Here is a 20,083-nt window from a genome sequence, read left to right as displayed (position 1 = left end):
AACACCTAGAAACATCTAATCTAGGGACTTTAAAAAAGATATAAATTCCTGCAAGAGCAAGAAAAACAGCTTTTGACTTTAGTTACCTTCTTGATAACTACCATTGCACATATACATATATTCTCTAAATAAATTGCAAAGATGAGTTCAGACACCCGCTACACTGCAAGGGTAAAGCTGTTCATAATAGCAGAAGCTAGAACTGGTAATTTTTGAAAGACAGCTTAGATTCTAACAAACTGGGATCTGATAGGCAAATAGGCCCTTCCATTTCTCCCTCCCACTACTCTTGTTTACTACTGAGCAGTTTCTTTCAAATATATCAAGATCTATGTTTGAAAGATCAATTCTGGGTCAGTATGAAAGTTTCATCCTTGGAAATGTCAATGAACTGAAATTCACAGAGAAAACAACAAAGGGAAAAGCAATAACTATATTACCAAATGAGCACATTTTTCTTCATCTTTTATGCATCACAGATGCACTTTCTGAACACTGTCCCTGCTACCTAAAGGAATCGCTCCTAACAGATAATGGGCTTTTAACTACTTTTTACATTTCTGCAATTACTCTATAATACTTACAGCAGTTTATTTCCTTTAAATGTTAATTGCACCGTTAAAGGTTAGTTAAGTGAAAGTATTGAACCATAATGCCCTTTCCTTCTTGCGAAAACATAGCCTTTACTTTTTGTGTTATATCTCATTAAGACATTTTCATAGCAGGAGAGTAGTTAGGTTCACTGTGATCATTCCATACATATATGGACAGAGGTCAATATTTTTTTAAAATTTATTATTTTTATTTTTTAATTACTTTTTAAGATGTTCTATTTACTCTATTTTATTTTTTATTTAATATTTCTTATATTTTTACATTACCATTTAGTCCCCTTTTACCCCCACCCCCTGCAATCACCACACTGTTGTCCATGTCCATGAGTCCTTTTTCCTTTTTGCTCCATCCCTCCACCCCTAACCACCCCACCCTAAATTATTTATTCTTTTTAAAATACATTATAGCATTTACATAAAATTATATAATATATATATATATGCATATAACAATATGATTTTACTTTTAATGCTCACCTGAGGGTATGTTTTTATTGATTTTAGAGAAAGAGGAAGGGAGAGAGAAACATTGATATGAGTAGACATCAATCAGTTGCCTCCTATATGTGCCCTGACCAGGGATCAAGCCCTCAACTTAAGTATGTTCCCTGACTGGAGATTGAACCTGCAACCTTTTGGTGTATAGGATGCTCTAACCAACTGAACCACCTGGCCATGACTAGAACAGGATGATTTTTAACTATATTGACATATTTTTATTTTTTTCTGAAAATCCAAATAAGAAATGTTTCCCAAAAGTCTTGGCTAAATCCCTGTGATCTTAATGCAAACCTTCCCCATTTCACTTGGTCAAAAACTCAAACCCTTAACTATTATAAGTTCTTCAACACTTTTAAGGCATATTTCTTAAATTAAGTGTGTGTACTTAATTTTCCGACATCACATTCATGTGTTCCTGTTCTTTCCTTTGAGTTAAATGGAAAAACAAACTTTGATGCCACGTCTAGTTCTATACTTATTTTGTGTTTCATCCATCCACTCAGCTAATACATACTGGCTGCCAACTATGTGGTTATCACTGTGTTAAGCCCTGGAGAGCTGGCCCTCACAAAGATTACAGGCACAACAGGCCATGCACACACTTTCCTACAACGTGGAAACCGTAATCAACATATGACTGACAGTAATTTGAGTTGTAGTTTATCCAAAATACATTTCTTGTCAGCTGGTCATGCTATAATTCTCTCCTTTTGGTTTGAAATTCCTAACATTTTTGTAAGTCTTAAAATAGACTCCCTGAGCTCAGTAGAGTATGGTAAAATGCTGCTTAACTGGACAAAAATTCAGGGGGAGATTTTCTAGCCCTCTTCAGGGAGCCACTCTTTTCAAAAAATGTTACTTGACAAAAGGACATACAAGCATTGAAAACCTGATGAGAAACTTTGACCTTGGAATATAACAACCGTATGTTACAAAGAAGCAGCCTTGAGAAAACTTTCCTACCTATTTAATCTTCAACTTGGCTCAGGAAGGAAAACTTTTCCTAAAGAAATTACACTAAATTCTGAGACTAAATATTAACTAACTCAGTTCCCTAGAAGGCTCATTGGATCAGTATCAACTCAGTGCCAATAATGCCAAATGCACAGCTCCAGCCCTCAATACTCTCACCCATCTTCAAGTTCCATGTTCCTATGTGAAAGTCCCATCCAGATGCCCCATCATTTACTCAGATATAAAGAAGAATCCATCCTCGCTCTAACCTCTCCTCTTATCAGTTTCTCCAAATGGCCCCATTCCTCCAATAAGACTGGCATCCTATCCATCTTCTAAGCTTTGAAACTGGCAATGATCACTCAGTCACAAGTTCTGATGGATCCTCCCAGCAAAATCTCTTTTGGGTTTAACCCTTCATTGACATTCTACAGCCAAAAATCTGAGCCACAGAAATCACATAGTATCAAAAGATTTCTTAATTTAAATTCAATTCAATTATCCAAAGTGTTCTACTTCTGTACTAGACTAATGGAATTCACAGACATATTTGCAATTTCTTTAATTATAAAAGGAAAAAAAGTGACTATTTTGTACATAAAAAATTCGACTCCCATTAAAGTCATGATTCTATTTGCAGAACAAATGTATTATTTACTAAAACAATTTATATGATTTATACTTAATCTAAAAATAATTACTGAAAGTATTCCTTTGATGCTAATTTGGTTGCTTTTTTTGTCCTACTTTACACTCAGAAATAAAAATTGGAAATCATATTAAAACTTAAAGGTGATTTTAAGAATTAAAAAATATATAGCGCAAAATGAATGACTCACTATGAACACTGAATAGCCTATGATGTGTGTACACCCATGTCTCAATATACTCTTCCTAAGTGTAAGTGGTATCCATGTTATTAATATTCTTTTATACATTATATATCATTCATGTATTTGAATTAACATATTTCAAATAAAACATAAAATATATTTGCATTACAAGAGGCCAAATTGATATTCTTACATACATAATATAGTTGCAGTAGCTAAAATAGGCCACAGATGTACAATACCCTGTTTATCTATACTCTACTTTCTTTAAAAGTGCCACAAACAAATGCAAAGATGCTTTCCTATAAAGTATTATATATAGATGTTTCCGAAGCTGAATCCTAATTCAACAGTCAAGATACTTATCTTGGGTAACTATGGAGTTTGAAGAGTGCAACTAACTTTATGTGGACTACCCCAAAAGACAATTTGGAAATTTCACCCAAGTATAGAGGGGTGTATGCTAATAGTATACACAATCATTTCCGCTTTAAGAAGTCAGTGCTTCTCTTCCATGAGTTTTGTTTGGGTATATGAAATGACAGAAGTCCATGCAGACTAGGAAAACTAGCACGCTAACAGAATGTCCATGTAATTAAAAGAAATATGCTACATCAGCATGCCACACTGCAGATTCAAAGGTAGAGACACTTCCCGGTCTAGAAAACCCATCCACACACAAACACGTAAGCTGGCTTCTATTTCTGAGATCATTATAGTACCAATAAATCATTTCAATTAGTTCAAATGGTTTGTACTAGAAACTGTCATACATGATTGACTATCATTAAATAAGTATTCTTTATATTTGGTAATGAAAAACAAATTATAGTTATCCTGTACATTAAAGAATCAGAAAGTCAGAATGAAATTTTCATAATACACTGGACATTTTGAGACATCATGCATCCATGTCAAGCTGACAACATGTTTTTAAACTAAGCAGCAACAAAACTTAGCATCTGTGAAAATTAAATACACTGATGTGAACATGGTGGCAGACTAGCAGGGTCAAACACGTGTCTCCCAACTTCCCAATAAAAGAATCATTGAGAGATACTTTAGAAAAGACTAGATTTTCTAGATGAGTAGATACCCCAGTCAACTGAGTACTCATATTGAGTATGGACTGTGAATTTACAGAGTACATAAAACTCTCAAAATACCTTTACATGAAAATCTGGCTGCCAAGAAATTAAGAAAACTCCCAACATTTCCCTTGTTCCCTCAAGTAAAAAAAAGATAACACTAGTCTAGAGACATAACTAAATGCTGAAGGCCAAGACTGTCGTAGGAACATCTACCAACTTCTACCTCTAATGGTCTAGAGTTTATAGCATTAATGGGTCTCAAACATAAGATGGTACATAAAGCATAGACTTTTCACAAGATGAAAGGACAAATTTATTTCATTATATAAATCTAAACCCCCCCAAAATAATATCCTCAGTTAATGGCTTACCCTGAAGAAAAAACAAAGCCCACCAACAGAGAAAAATAGTACTGAATCTTGTCTGCTTTTGCCTTGACTCTGGGATTGAGGGTAAGGCTTGACTTCTCCTCTGAAATCCTGTAACTGCGAGATAGCCTCTATATGGGTTTTTGGCCAGAATTTAAACTACCCAGTTGTAAAAAATTATGTTGACACTTTAAAGTGATTATTCTTTGGTAGGGCTCCCAGACACCTGGCAGTAATTCATACAAATTTCCAAGAAGGAAAGTACTTTTAAACTTCAGTTTTAAAGTATTTTCACAGGTAAATATTCAGCAATCATTAGTTTACAATAAAAAATACAGACAACACAGGAATAAGCAAGCATTAGTAAGAGTCAACAAAAACAAACAACAGAATTAGGCCTGTAAAGACATAGGATATGTGCCCTGGCTGGTGTGGCTCAGTGGTTGAGCACCAGCCTGTGAATCAAAGATTTACCAGTTTGATTCCCAGTCAGGGCACATGCCTGGGTTGCAGGCCAGGCTCCCAGTGGGGAGTGCATAAGAGGCAACCACACGCTGATGTTTCTCTCCCTCTCTTTCTCCCCAAGGCTAATACTCATTTCTTGTGTTGGGCCAGTCAGGGCCATTTTTCAGCTGGTCATCATCATGTAGATAATGACACCTCACATTTGCAATGTCTAGACACACTCTTCAGTTTCCTTTTCCTCCACAGGCTCACTAATAATCCCCAAGGCTTAAACTCAACTATTTCAGACTATCTTTAAAAGGAAAAATAGCTGTTGTCTTTTTGTGGACCCTTTCCAAATATCCCATAAAGAATTGTCAATTGACTTTAAATAGAATGAGGCAAGAGACAATCAAATAATCCTAGAAAAATCTTATGCTTACATATGCATTTGCACCATAAATTAAGAGGAGTTAGTCAAACAAAAATTGAATAAATCCTATAACAAATTACAAATTTTGTTTGAAATATTTTCCCCTCAAAGCAGTACTCAAATTATCTATGAAAATAGCCCATAAAGTACATTTGGCTTGGGGCACTGAGTTTCAAACAGATATTAAGCCATAACAGTCTTCCCTGCAATCCTCAAAAAATGATTGTTTTTCTAATTAGTGACATGTGGTAATGTTTATTTCTAAACATTCACTGAGAAAATTTTACCACTACTCTACCATCAAATAAAAGCAATGAACTAGATTATATGTAGACAGGATCTGGAATATACACCAATGTCATCTTCCACACAAATGAAATGAGTAATAATTATCATATAGAAGGCAGTATATTAATATTGGGTGACCAAATACATTTATCACCCCATGACTTCGTTTTGGCTGGTTAGGTGGAGTGTATCACTTTGGGGAAGCTGGACTTCATTTCTGATGCAGTCCCACTCTAACCAGTCACTCCTATGTGGCTAATGACTCCATCATCAACTAATTATGCATCCTTTCAAGGCTGGCCCTTTTTATGATACTTGACCTGTTTGTCCTTCTGAGGAGACCTGGCCATAGGATCATAGGAAGGGAGTCCTTATGTTCAGGACGTAAGGAAGATATCTGGTAAACATGCCCAAACTCCTGATCATATCAGCTGAACCCTTCTTTGTGGTATGTCCCCTGTCCAATGGGGAAAAAGCCTTCACATTATACACATCCCGTGGAGCATCTGCTGTTTTTACATGAGTTCAGATAACCTTCGTGGATTTACAGCAGCCAATAACAAAAGCTTCCCTATGCGTGATGCTATTCGTCAGCCACAGAAAATCTCTTCATCTAGAAGTAGCCACAACTAGAAAAGGTGAGAGGTTAGGGCTAAGTAGATCTCCGAGGGACTCATCAATATTTGTGTTCTATTTGCATATTAGCATTTTATAGTTTGCAAGTGATTTCCAAAATGCTCATATTTAATTTTTTATAACAGCAAATACACCCTCCCAGTTTAATAGGCAAGAAATTTAATGCAAAGATAAGTGACTTCCCAAGACTGCACAGGGTATGTAAGAAACTGAAACCCAAGTACAATGCTTTTATCCCCCCAACACTGACAGCAGTATTTTAAGAATAAATCACTGAAGAGTAGAAACTCCAAAGAGATAGTGTAGCAATTAGTCATAACCACTCAAGGAAGAAAAGCAGACACCTTATTTGCTTTTCCTGAGAAGCAATTAATTTTTCAAATCTGTTCAGGTATGCACATCTTAAAAATTATAAAATGAAAGCCAAAATACATCCTCTTATTTTTCTGACAAAGCTGAAAGTTTTGATTTCATTAATAAGGGCCGATCACTCTCCATCCTTCATATTAGATAAAATAAATGATGATCAGATTCGTATTTGAACTACACTTTCATTTTGCTAAAATGTGGCTTATTAATGCAGAAATAGAATCCAATGTTCTTTACATTGCATTAAGTAAAAGTAAGTGCATTTCTTGGCACCTAATTATATATTTCACAATACAAACAGTAATGAATGTCAATGAAGACATTTATAATGTCTTCTAATACTGGAAGAAGATAGTTTAAAAGAATAATGTAATTTCTACTCTAACTTCTGATGATGGACATTTCACAAACTTTTTAATTGGTAAACATTTTGTGGCCACTTTTTATTCCTGTCCAACAGTAAACTGCAGAAGCCATTCACCCATTTGCATACTACAGCGGGGAAAAATACAGGTCAAACAATAGGGGTAAAAAAAAGAAATTGACAAACTAGGCTTGATATGAACTGACTTGTGATCCCATATTGGCTGCATGACATAAACCTTTTTAACCCTCAGTTTCTCCTTCCATGAAATAAAGGAAATGAATAAGATAATTATAAATTTCCTTTTAGCCTTCACTTTTGATGGCCTCTAATTGTATAATCAGGATACAAGGACAAAATTAAATTTGAGTACAATGAGTAGTTTGGAAAAGAATGGTCAGACCTTAGTGAATACCTCATAGAAGACATGTTTCCACAATTGGATCAGAAGGAAAAATAAGATCTTCTAAGTGTTCCACCAGGGATCATACCTGCTTCCATCCATACGCCTTCATGCCACTCCTAAGAGGTCATCTTGCTTGTAATCCTTCATGTGAAGCCAGACCTCTGCATGTTTCACCCATCCCACACGTGTCCCCATACCTGGCTGTCACAGAGCAGTCCCACCCTCCTTTTCTGACCAACAAAAACACTCCTGCAGCCACATTTCACACTGTTATCTAAGCTTATTAGCCCCTAAGTATTGAGTATATGTTGTGATTCTTTATTAGGACAAATATGCAATGTAGATATTATACCATAACTAATTATTCAGACTGGATCCCACCATTTCGAATTAACTCTTTAATATGACAAATTCTTCTACCACCAAACCTTTAGACAAAATCATGTTCCCAATTCCCAGTACTTTGGTTTGTACAAAATACTGTTTACTAATACTAATACTAAAATATCAACTTCGTTCATAATAGATGTTAATTTTATAAATCCATGATTTCATATATGTTGTCATATATTCTAAATAATCTAAATACAAAATATGTGACTCTAAATAATACCCAACACACTAAAGTAAAACAATCCTAAAAGAACAAAATGCAAATATAAAAATGCCAGGTACTTATCTAAAACATTTCCAGATCATTTGCTCTAAGGACCTCAAAGTATGACAGCCTCATCTCATGCTTAGTAATAGTACAAACGCTGAAAGCTAAATCTTAAAACACTAAAAAGAAGACATGAGTAACTTATAAAATATATACTCAACAACACATTAAATATTACAGAAAACAATTGGTATATAACATTCTGTTTCACTTATTCAAGTGGAATATTAAAAACCTACAAATGAGCATGGCCATGTTCCAATAAAAGTCTATTTACTTATGGACAAAAAACGCACCCTATGAAATACTTTAAAAATATTAAAAAGTTGTGGTAACATTGGAAAGACATCATTCTCACCTATCAAAGTCCCCCAAAGTCAGCTCCACCAACTACATCTATTGTAATTCAAGTATATATGTCCACTGAAAAGACTTTTAGCAAGTAAATAAGCAGAAATACAAAATAAGGGATGCAGCATGGATGGGACTGGAGAGCATTATGCTAAGTGAAATAAGCCAGGCGGTGAGGGACAAATACCATATGATCTCACCTTTAACTGAAACATAATCAACAAAAATAAAAAGCAAAGAAAATATAACCAGAGACATTGAAATGTAAGAACAATGTAACAGTAGCCAGAGGGGAGTGGGGAGGGGATAGTGAGGAGAGGGGATTACAGGAACTGCTATAAAGGACACAAGGACAAAATCAAGGGGGAGGGTGGAGGTGGGGGAGCGAGGTGGGACTGGCTGGGGTGGGGTGGAGGGATGGGGAGAAAATGCAGACAATTGTAACTGAATAAAAATTTTTAAAAAATAAGGGATGCAATATAAAGTAGGCACAGGTGAGGTTTCTGAATTATCTTCTCAAGAACAGTAGACTATTCCTAGGCTCTTCTACTATTCTTTGTCCCTATTTGATATCTCTATTTCTGGAGTTCCAGACAGTATAGAGAACTAAAGAAGCCCCAGGAGAATTATTACCTGCTGATAATGCTTCCATTAATATAGAAAACTGAGGGCTGACTAGTCAACTAAAAGTTTCAAAGAAAATACTTGAAAAATACCAAATCTAACTGAACTGATCCCACTCCGTCCAACCGACATTTGTTTTGTAATACAACACTGTGCTAGAGGGAATTTTATATGTTATTTGATTTAATCTCTACAAAACAAAATAAAAAAAAAATAACTCATCAGCTATGTAGATGATAAATTCTATGGGCCTGGAGAAGTTAGGTCACTTTCTCAGGTTCACAGGGTTGGTAAGTGGCAGAGTTGGAGGTCAAACCCAGCTTTCTCAGTCCAAACTGAAAGATATCAGTATATTACTTGACCTATCGAAGTGGCATGTTAAAATAATAAACACAAGGCTTTCAAAATTATATAAAGTGAATTGTTCAAAACTATTAGGTTGTTAATGTAAAAAAAAACCACCGATGTGATAAGGAAGAATGCCATTTCACACTAATGTGACTGCCTGTATTCACAACTGAAGAATAATTATGGTCTATACTTTCAATAATGCTTGACTAGGGGAATTTGCAATTTAAACTTACATACTTTCTGCTTCTGGGAAAGAGATTTTTTAAACAGATGGAATCGAGTTAATCAGGTTTTGTTTTCTTTTTCCCTGGATTAATCAAACGTCCAAAACGTCTGTCATGAAGTTTCTGACTCAGAAAATAAAAGCAAATGATTGGAACCTTATTAAATTCTGAAAATTTCGTACTTATATACTTATAGTTCACAAATAAAAGTAATTCTTAAGTCAGTGATTCTCAACCAGGGACACTTTTGCCTGCTAGGGGATATCTGTCAATGTCTGAAGGCATTTTCCTTGTGGGAGAGGCCCAGGATACTCCTAAACATCCTACAATGAACAGGACAGCCCGCCACAAAAAAGGAATTATTGGGCCCAAAATGCCAATACTGTCAAAGCTGAGGAACCCTGCCTTAAGCATATGCTTTCAGTACTTGAAAAAAACTTTAAAAGTTATGCATTGTGCAATACTTCATACATACAAAACTGTATACATAAGACAATGACTCTATATGACTACTTCTGAGCTCATTAATAAAAAGCATTCAATCTCTCTTGTGTATTCCTTCTTGACTAGTTAAAATATCCATCATGTCATATCGATATTATACTGTGTTAAAGGATGCCATAGCATGTTAAGTATAGTATTTTGTTAAATTATACTATAAGTATCATATGACTTTTAGATTTGATGACTAGGTGCATTTCTATAATAGTTTAAACAGGAGATAGAAAATTAGGGTAGAAGTTTGCAGAAACCATATGGTAAGTAAATACTTATTCCTTGTATCTAGAAAGGAATGTTTTGAGTACTTTATCCCCTGACTACACATCAGAGACGAAGTGGTTTTATACTTATAATACATTACAAAGGACTTATTTATTAAATATACGACTAGCCAATGATTTTCGGATTCAAAGCATATCTATATAATACAAAAAAAGTGTGTAGGAGGGTACTAGGACAAAACAGTGTCGTTGTTCTCCATGTCTGTTTGCTTCATGGAGGGCATCGGAGGTAGACACTCTGCCCTCCATTTCTCTTGAGCTCACGGACTTCTGCATTTTGTCCAAAGGTAGCTGCGCAGCTAACAAGTTAGAGTAGAACTTTGGGTCTAACCTTACTTCTCATTTCCTAGTTCAGGGCTCTGGAAGTCTGTGTGAGGAAAATTAGGGCATTTTCAAAGTTCTATAATCACAAAGGAAACCCTGGTGTACTGCGAACATCACCTCATTTCAATAGGCTCAAGGAATCTATACAGCGTGAAAGGACCAGATTTTAATGAAGTACTACCATGACTTAAAGTCTATAAGGCAGTATAACGTATGGTCTTTTGAGGCCACATGTTGCTCAACTACTAATAAGACCCATGTTTTCTTCAAAGTGTAAGGTAGAGTTTTTGCATTTTTAAAATGTTTCATAATCTAATTAGTACAGAAAAATTAATTGCTAAACAAGTGGTATCATGCATGGACTATACCACAACCGGTGATGTTGATAAATAAAATGCTGGTATTAATCAAGGAAAGGCCTAGAGGGGACAAAAATAAACAGTTATCACATTTGTGTGGAATATGTCTACTACAAACAATAGACAGATAGTAGCAAACAAGGGCTAAAGAAAACTTCATTGCGGAAAGGTAACAGAAAAATAAAATCATTCAATTCACCAGTTAGAAGCAAAAGATGAAAAAGAACAGAAACACATGGATGAAAGTAATTTTAGATTGCAGTAAGCATGCCACTAAATAATTATTTATTCCACCATGATGAGAAATTGGAAAGACATGTTTTATGATTGTTGCTGTCATTGCTAATGCTTCATGTTCCCCACACAATTATGAAAATGAACGTGATGAATATGAGTTGTTATTTAAGAGAAAAATGTTTTCAAATTCTACAATAGTAATGCCATTATAGCCTTAATTGATATACTTAGTGCACGAACACATGCAGACTCACAGCCTGCATAAAATACAGATGGTCGATAGCCACATAAATAGATCAGTGATTACAAAGATGGATTGAGGAGACAAAAACAGGCTGTACTATTACACATGCATGAACTTCCTGACTACAAGAATAATTATAATCTGCAACTGGTTAATTGAGGGATGTTGTAGGATGTTTTTTCTTTGCAGAATCGATAGATAGCCATCTATCTTTGATGAATTAGGAGTAGCCTTGTCTGCAATCAAAGGAATGGATTCGATGGCCTTTACTTCATTCTAATCACTTTGGCAGAACCTAGTGATAAGTAATAGAAATCATACAATCTATTTTGAGATGTAAGATAACATGTGGAAAAACGTAATCTTGTGGCTGCTGGCGGACCCCACACATTGGACCCTGTGCTAGGTACTTGAAAGGGTTCAGAATAGTAATAGTGCCACTAGAAGTGGAAATTAACTGGAGGATGGGGGGCAGGGAGCACAAGCTGGACAATTCCCACACATGTATTACAGAAAGACAACCATGGAGCTATTTCTGTAGTTTCTGGTCAGGGAGGAAATTCCCTAGAGCTGTATTTCACCAAAGGTTTATTAAGAAAAAATTGTATCTTTTATAAAAAATAATTAGTTAAAATTAAAGAAAGAAAGGGAAGTTAACAAAAAAAAGAGGAATGAGAGGAACAGAAAGAAGAAAGAAATAGAGGACATGAAGAGGGTTGAGGGGGAGCAGAAAATATGACACCAGAGAGTCACATGACCAGCAGATGTAAATATCTCCCCTAAAAATAAGGGAGACAGATACCAAACACAATACATAGAACATCTGCTTAAATACAGGTGTCTGGTACATAGTATGGTCTGTTTTAAGAAAGAATTATAAGAAAATAACAACTACTTAAACTAAGTCACTGCAGTTCAGAATATCAAAGATATCATTTCCCCTGATCTCATCCTCTCTTTTTTCCTTCCTTAACACTCTCGCCTGTGCTGGCTTTTGTGACACACAGCAACTTCTTTACCTGTTTGTTCTTTCCATGTCTTGGCTGTTATAAAAAAATGCTGCAATAAATGTGGGCATGCAGATAACTCTTTGATATAGTTATTTTATTTCCTTCAGATATAAATCCAGAAGAGGTATTGCAGGATCATGTGGTAGTTCTATTTTAGGTTTTTGAAAAATATCCATAGTGTATTCCATAGCAGCTATACCAATTTTCATCTCTACCAATTATACAAGGGTTTCCTTTTCTCCACATCCTTGCCACCACATATTTCTTGCTGTTTTGATAACAGCCATTCTAACAGGTATAAGATGAAATCTCATTGTAGTTTTAATTTGCATTCCCTGATGATTACTTATATTAAACAAGTTTTCATGTATCTGTTGGCAACTGGCATATCTTCTTTGATAAAATGTCTATTCAAGTTCTTTGTCCATTTTTAATCACATTATTTGGTTTTCTGCTCTTGAGTTGTATGAGTTGCTCATATATTTTGGATATTAACCCATTATCAGATACACAGTTTGCAAATAACTTCTCCCATACTGTAGGTTGCCTTTCCACTCTGTTCGTTATGTGTTGTGCTGTACAGAAGACTTTTAATTTGATATAGCCCCAATAGTTTATTTTTACTTTTGTTAATTGTAATTTTGCGGTCATATTCAAAAAAATCATTGCTCAGACCAATGTCAAAAAGCTTGTTTCCTTCTAGAAAGTTTAGGGTTTCTCATCTTTTAAATTTTCAATCCACTTACTTTTTTAACTTTCTCTATTACTCTCATCCTTTGTGATTTGAATACTTTTTGCAACAGTATTCTTTGACCACTTTATCATAATCTATTAGAGGTGTTTCTTCTTTCTAGTTACCATAAGGCTTAGAATACATTTAAAATATATTCTATTTTCACCCTGGCTGCTGTGGCTCCATCGACTGAGTAACCAGCCTGTGAACCAAAGGGTTGCTGGTTAGATTCCCAGTCAAGGCAAAAGCCTGGGCTGCAAGACAGGCCCCTGGTTGCAGGGACGTGAGAGGCAACCACATGTTGATGTCTGTCTGTCTGTCTGTCTGTCTGTCTCTCTCTCTCCTTTCCCCTCTCTAAAAATAAATAAATATAATCTTCAAAAAAATGAACTTTAAAATATATTCTATTTTAAGTTGATAAACAACTTCAATAGCATACAAAAACATTGTAATTTTACTCCCTCCTTATATTTTATTTTGGGATACTGATGTTATAATTTATATTATTTTTATACTAAGTACCTAATTATAGGTTATTATAGTTATAGTTATTTTTAATAGTTTATTTTTAAATTAGAGGTGCAAGTGAATTATGCACCACCATTATAATATTAGTGAATCTGACTTTGACTATATATTTATCATTTCCAGTGAGTTTTACACATTCATAGGTTGTTATGATTTAAATTATCTTCTTATTTTGGCTTGAACAACACTTTTTAGCTCATCAAACACGTCTTGTACTGCAGGTCTGTTCCTCTTACCCTTTTAATGTGGTCCTTCTTGGCCTTTCTAGTTTAGGAGGATGCTTTAGAATCAAGCCATGGGTCTGGAATTTTCACAGCGGTGTCTTTGCTATGGATAGCAGTGAATGGGAACTAAACTTGAGAATGATTTATGTCTACCATCTTGACTGAAACTTTTCTGTACCGGTTTCTAGCCTTTTTCTTTATGCCATAAACCTTTCCTACCAGTGTATGGATACCTTCTCAAAATAAATACATAGGAATGCAAAAGAAACCAATTATATTGAAATATATATCAACACATTCACAAAAATAAATTGTGATATATTTATAGGCATCTTGATTAAAGCATTCAAAAATAAGATCAAGTGGCAGCTTTAACAACTAGTGTAATTTTGAAGTAGTAATAACTATAAACAATGTTTCAAGAACTCTACCACAAATTTACTGTGATATGAAAATATTTCTATTAGTGACAAAGTTAAAAATACTGTTAATAATTCTTCAGTCTGTTGTCCACGTTGTTAGTCAAATGAAATACCAAATATTAGTTAGAAATCAAAGAAAATAAGATGCAGTATTTTTTCATATCTACGTAGGGACCCCTGAATTTTCTGAATTGATCCACAAAGAAATATCTTTGCGACTTACTCTGTAACCATAAACTCCCTACCAAGATGAATTTCCTTAGCACTTAAGAATCGTTTGCCTACACTAATGTTCTAAAATAGAACATACTTTTATTTTTCTCTTAAGACTTGAATTAAAATTTTCAAACACTTAGTTTTATTTCTTTGACAATATTCTATATGTGAGTGTTTGCACAAATATTTCATTTTTTACTACTGTTATCCCAAAACACTCACTGGTCATATATTATTTATCTCAATAGATCAAATTAAATTACACTGAGGCAGATTTTTCTCTCTCCCTCCCCCTCTCTCTAAAAATGGATAAATAAAACCTTTATAAATAAAAAATATAAAGTTGCATTTTCTTTAAAAAATGGTAGTTTCAGGACAGGATTCGTTTTTAAATGTTTCTTTGTGCTGCTGAAAGTAGTTTAGGACATTTTGAGTTCTCCCCCATGTGAACTCAGGTTCTAGCTTAGATTTACATATTTTGAAATAAAGGAGATATTAGTATTTTTATTTATTAATAACCTAAAAATTTGGGCTTGATCTTGCTGATTTAATTTTTTAATTTCATTTATTGATTTTAGAGAGAGATGAGGGGGATAGAGAGAGAAAAAGAGAGAGAGGGAGACAGAGAGAATGAATCTGTTGTGCCACTTATTTAGACATTCATTGGTTGCTTCTTGTATATGCCCTGACCAGGAATCGAACCCACAACCTTGGTGTGTCAGGGTGACACTGTAAACATCTGAGATATCCAGTCAGGGCAAATGATGTTTTTCTTTTTAAATTTTAATAAAACATATATCCTGCTAAGTAACTAGTACTGTTGTTAACTCAAGTCTCTGGAAAACAATATATTCTTAATTGTTTTTTGTTATCTTGTTGGTATGAGGAGACAGCCATGCCATATGAGCAACAAGCTATGTTTATACGTGGATGGAGTTTAGCACTGTGATCAAATAGCGCTTACAACAAACTTAATCTGATGATAATATTTAATGCTATGCATTATCAATGTGCTGCATGGTGATTAGACATAAACGGCAAACATCTCCTAGGAATGGCAAATTGGTGTTGCTTTTGCATTACTGAAGCAAAAGTTTCTAGGATGGGAGAGACAAAGAGGACTGGTGATTCTAGTCTTTCTCTTTCCTGATAGTGCAAGCACTCTGTTTGGGGCTGGAAAATAAAACAATCATTTCAATGCAGGACTTTCCTCCTTACCAGAAGACACTGAGACGTTTGGTTGCTGTCGATAAACGCAGTATTCACTTCAGTAACTCTGGTGAGTTCCTCAGCAGTTGTGCCTTGTCTGTATCCAAGCGGCACGATTTCAATCACGCATACCGGTAAACTGCATGTTACACTGTTTTCTCCCCCTATCGCAGCTAAGAAAATGAGTTTCGATTTACGAGGGTAAGAAATGAGAGAAAAATTGTAGAGTATTTGGCACTGAGAAGGAAAGCAGGCTGGTGTTGAAAAAGAAAAACAAGGAAAAAAGCAGGCCTCAAAAAAAAAAGCAGGCAAAAAATTGGTGGGGCAAAGGATTCAAAGGATAAAATACACAGATATGGGGCAAAAAAGAAAGAACTAAAGGCTTACAAAAGGGAAGGGAGGTGTAGAAAAGAGGAAGAGAAAAGGTCCCCTGACACACAGCAAACAGGAAGTGCATGGAAGCACAAGGTGAGGAGCACAAAAGGAGTCTGGCAGGATCTGCACTTTATGATTCTCCTTCTCTCCGCTCCCCAGCGTACAGCCCAAAATTCGGTACAATAATGTGATTTCACAGGCAGTTGTTTAGTCTGCATGGTGGATAAGATTAAACCCACAAATTCAACAATATCGGCATAATCTACTGCCATCTCTAAATTTTCAGCAGTTCATTCCTCCCAACTGGACCAGGATTACCCAATTTAGAGAGAGAAACAAATATATATTGTTTATGCTAGAAAATAAAGTGAAACATTAAAAAAATCCCAGGTAATGCATTTCTATACACACATGTTGAAACCTTGTTGTATAGTAGAGGGGCATTCATAATAAGAATGTTTCTCTTCTCAAATTCCTTAGAATTAAAAACATGACTTAAAAAATAATAGTTTTTAATGTCACTGGGAAATAAATACCACACTAGCAGTTTGCATGTTTGCATTATTATTATTTTTTTTTACCAAAGCATATAAAGAAAAAACTACACAGTTTTAATGGGTAAAAAAAAAGACTACATTGATTAATTCTTCAAAACATTGTTCTATTTTACTATAATTTGATTATACATAAAAGACTAGAAAGCTTCAATTATTCAGTAGGAGTCAGAAATTTGTTTGCCTTTTGTAGTTTAAATTTAAAATATCCAATGGAAAAAAAGGGAGAAGTAAATCACGTTTAGGCTTCATGCTTTGCTCATTCTGACTCCTGTGCAAAGATCTGTGGAACGAAGTGGGACAGGAGAAGTGTGATCAGCTCTCCATTTCAGAGCGCTATGTATGGACACGCTAGTTGCACAGAGAAAACGCTTTTCTAAAAATTTTACCACAAGGGGATTTCTTATCAAAGTGTGACTCTTATTGAGATTAACATAAATGTGTCAGTATAATAAGGGCCTAAATCAACTCATTAAACCTTTCGAAACTGAATATCTGTATATTTAAAACATATATATGAGGTAAACTGTAATGGAAGCCTCCACTACAAAATGAGGGACCTGTGATCAATAATATAAATGGAGCCACTTTAAAATAGAGCTAAAGCTTTCATGCCAGAGGAACTGCCTTGCACAATTCATGCCTCAAATCCTCAAGAAGATTTTGTAAAACATGTTAAAATAACCTCTGGACCACGCCTAAGAGACCTGTTTGCAAAGATAACAAGAAAGCAACTATTATGACTACTGGGACCATGACTACTGGACTAGTAGTCATTAAAAACATTGTCTGTAATTATCACCATGTTTGTTAGGTTATCTTCACCAATAGAAATTTCTTCCTTCTATTGACGTAATTGTTCCCCTCCCCTTTCTCATGAATACCCATCGCCTTTTGTCCCTAAATCCAAAAAATTGGGCTTATAGCTGAATCAGTGTTTCCAGAATAGATATTCTTATTGATCTCAAATAAACACTAGTTTGCCTCTCACTTTGAAAGAACTTTTTTACTTTTAGGCTAACAGAATTTCATACAGACACAGCCTGCTCAAACGACAAACACTAATTCTCTGAGATTTAGACACGGTCTGAGGAAGTTATGGCAAAATTATTACAGCATAAACTACTCCATCTTTGTAAAATCAAAGCAAACTGCATGGCTCAGAAACAAACCGCAGCCACCAAAAAGTAACTACAATAAACATGCCCTTCTATGAAAAATCTCTGCAGCGTTTCCTTCTAGAAATTAAACCAGACAGGGCAAGGCATTCCAAGACTTCTAATAACATGTTAGATCTTACATACTGCTTTATTCTAGAAAGCACTTTATTTGGTTTAATCATCACAGGGGCCCTGTGATCTCAGATGAGGACGTGGAAGTATAACACGCTGAAATAGTTTGCCCACAGGAGGCAGAAGAATAGAATAGAAAGAACAGTGGCTCTGGCCAGGGACTTCAGTTGGTTAGACCGTTGTTCTGATCCACCAAGATTGTGAGTTTGATCCTCGGTCAAGGCACATACAAGAAGCGACCAATGAATGAATGAATGGGTGGGGCAACAAATAGATGTTTCCCTTCTCTCTCTTTCTCTCAAATCAATAAATATTAAAAAAAAAGAAAAAGGCATTGGTTTTAGACTCGTGATAGACCTTGTTCCAAAGCACAGCTCTGCTACCTTGCCACTTACCAGCGATGTGACATCAGGCAATCTCTCTAAGCCTCAGTTTCCTTATTCATAAAATGAGAATACTAATACTTATCTTACGAAATTGTAGGATTGAATGAGAGAAAATATATAAAGTACTTGGCACAATCCCCAGTAGATGTTAAGTGCCTAACAAAGCATAATTTTCCCATTTACCCATTGATTTTGAGCAAGCCACTTAAAGTGTTGACCTCTCCTCTTTTATATCCATGAAATGATGACAACAATGTCCACTTTACGGAGTCTGTGTGATGATGACATCCGATTGTTTTACAGTGAGTAACAGAATGATATGCCCACATATGCGCAAACTGAAATTTTAAAAGTTAAATCTCCTACACTGAGTCCTTCGACTACCAACACAGCTAGAATACTCCTTGTTCTACTACCCAAAGACAGAAGAACATTTTCTTACAACTCCATTCAGGAACCTAGAAATACCCATGAAAATGCACTTTGAAAGGAAAATATGCAAGTTACCTGAATTAAGGCCTCACTCAGCATGGCTTCATTGACCTCCAAAATGATGTTTTTTATATCTTCATATGGCATACGATATGATCCGAGGAAGATAGCTAAAATAAAAATAAAAGTTTAGTAAAAATAGAACAGCATCTAAGTTTTAACATTGTAATAAATGCCTGATTCTCATTTCATAGAATAAAATTTTGAAACTTCTGTCACTAATATTAATTTATAGAGTTATGAACAAACACAGTACTTCCCATTTGATGTACTACACAACTCACTAAGTAAAAAGGCCTATTACCACAGGCCTTCATATTTATAGCTAACATGTATCTATAGATACAAACTAAAAGTCCTACTAATGTTTATGCATTTCAGACTGAGCTGATACAAAACGATCCATGAAAAGCTACAGATTTGATTTGAAGTTGGCCCTTTAATTCAATGCGGAATTCAGTGTGTAGATTGTCAGATGATTCCAACACAGCACACCTCAGGAATGACAATAAAGTAAACAAACACAAGAAAAGCATATCAATCTACTGTGCAGTTCTCATGTAAGAAAAATTTAAAGTGTCTGAATCATCACTGCTTTCTGCATCCCTGCTGACATTCATGTGGTATACTGTTAGTTGCTTTATATGTTGGATCTCCATTTCCATTGTCAATGTCTTCTTAATTAAATATATATTCTGTCATATTGAATCAATCAATTAAATTATATCTAAAAAGCTTACACTTAACTCAGAATGTATTTTTTGCAACAATACAGTTTAACCTCCATTAAACATATTTTTTAAAGAACACTTGTGTGTTCTTATCATCAGAACAGGAATATATTCCTAAGAAATTTTTTCCCATCAAAAGGCCCATATGACCTCACTAACACTTAAAAAAAGAAATCCTTATTCTTTATGCACATGATTACCTAAAAATAAACACCAAATGAGATATCCATAATCAAAATTAATAATGTTGACAGATTCCAACTAGCAATTAAGATCATACTGTGTTTTTTAAAACATACTGACATTCCACTTTATAAAGAAAATGTAATGTCAGATAAGCAATATACACTCGCAAGAGCTATTAGGAGACTGCTTTTATGACAGCAACATTCTGACTGACAGAAGAATGATGAGTTGTTTATTTTAATCTGATTCCCTATAGCACATTCTTTA

The 20,083-nt window shown here is 34.9% G+C and overlaps 1 protein-coding gene across 4 annotated transcripts in view; it reads right to left on the bottom strand.

Moving 5' to 3' along the window:
• DIAPH2 (diaphanous related formin 2) overlaps positions 1-20,083 on the bottom strand; it is an 876,560-nt gene that overhangs the window by 479,121 nt on the left and 377,356 nt on the right. For all 4 annotated transcript variants that reach the window (XM_053916890.1, XM_053916891.1, XM_053916892.1 and 1 more), the window contains one exon: positions 18,915-19,009. In XM_053916890.1, coding sequence (XP_053772865.1) covers positions 18,915-19,009 — 95 coding nt within the window. The remainder of the gene's footprint in view (positions 1-18,914; positions 19,010-20,083) is intronic.

The sequence above is a fragment of the Desmodus rotundus genome, chromosome X (genome assembly GCF_022682495.2).
Source record: "Desmodus rotundus isolate HL8 chromosome X, HLdesRot8A.1, whole genome shotgun sequence".
Taxonomy (NCBI): domain Eukaryota; kingdom Metazoa; phylum Chordata; class Mammalia; order Chiroptera; family Phyllostomidae; genus Desmodus; species Desmodus rotundus.
The sequence above is the reverse complement of the archived record's forward strand: the minus strand, read 5'-3'. Positions and strand labels throughout refer to the sequence as shown.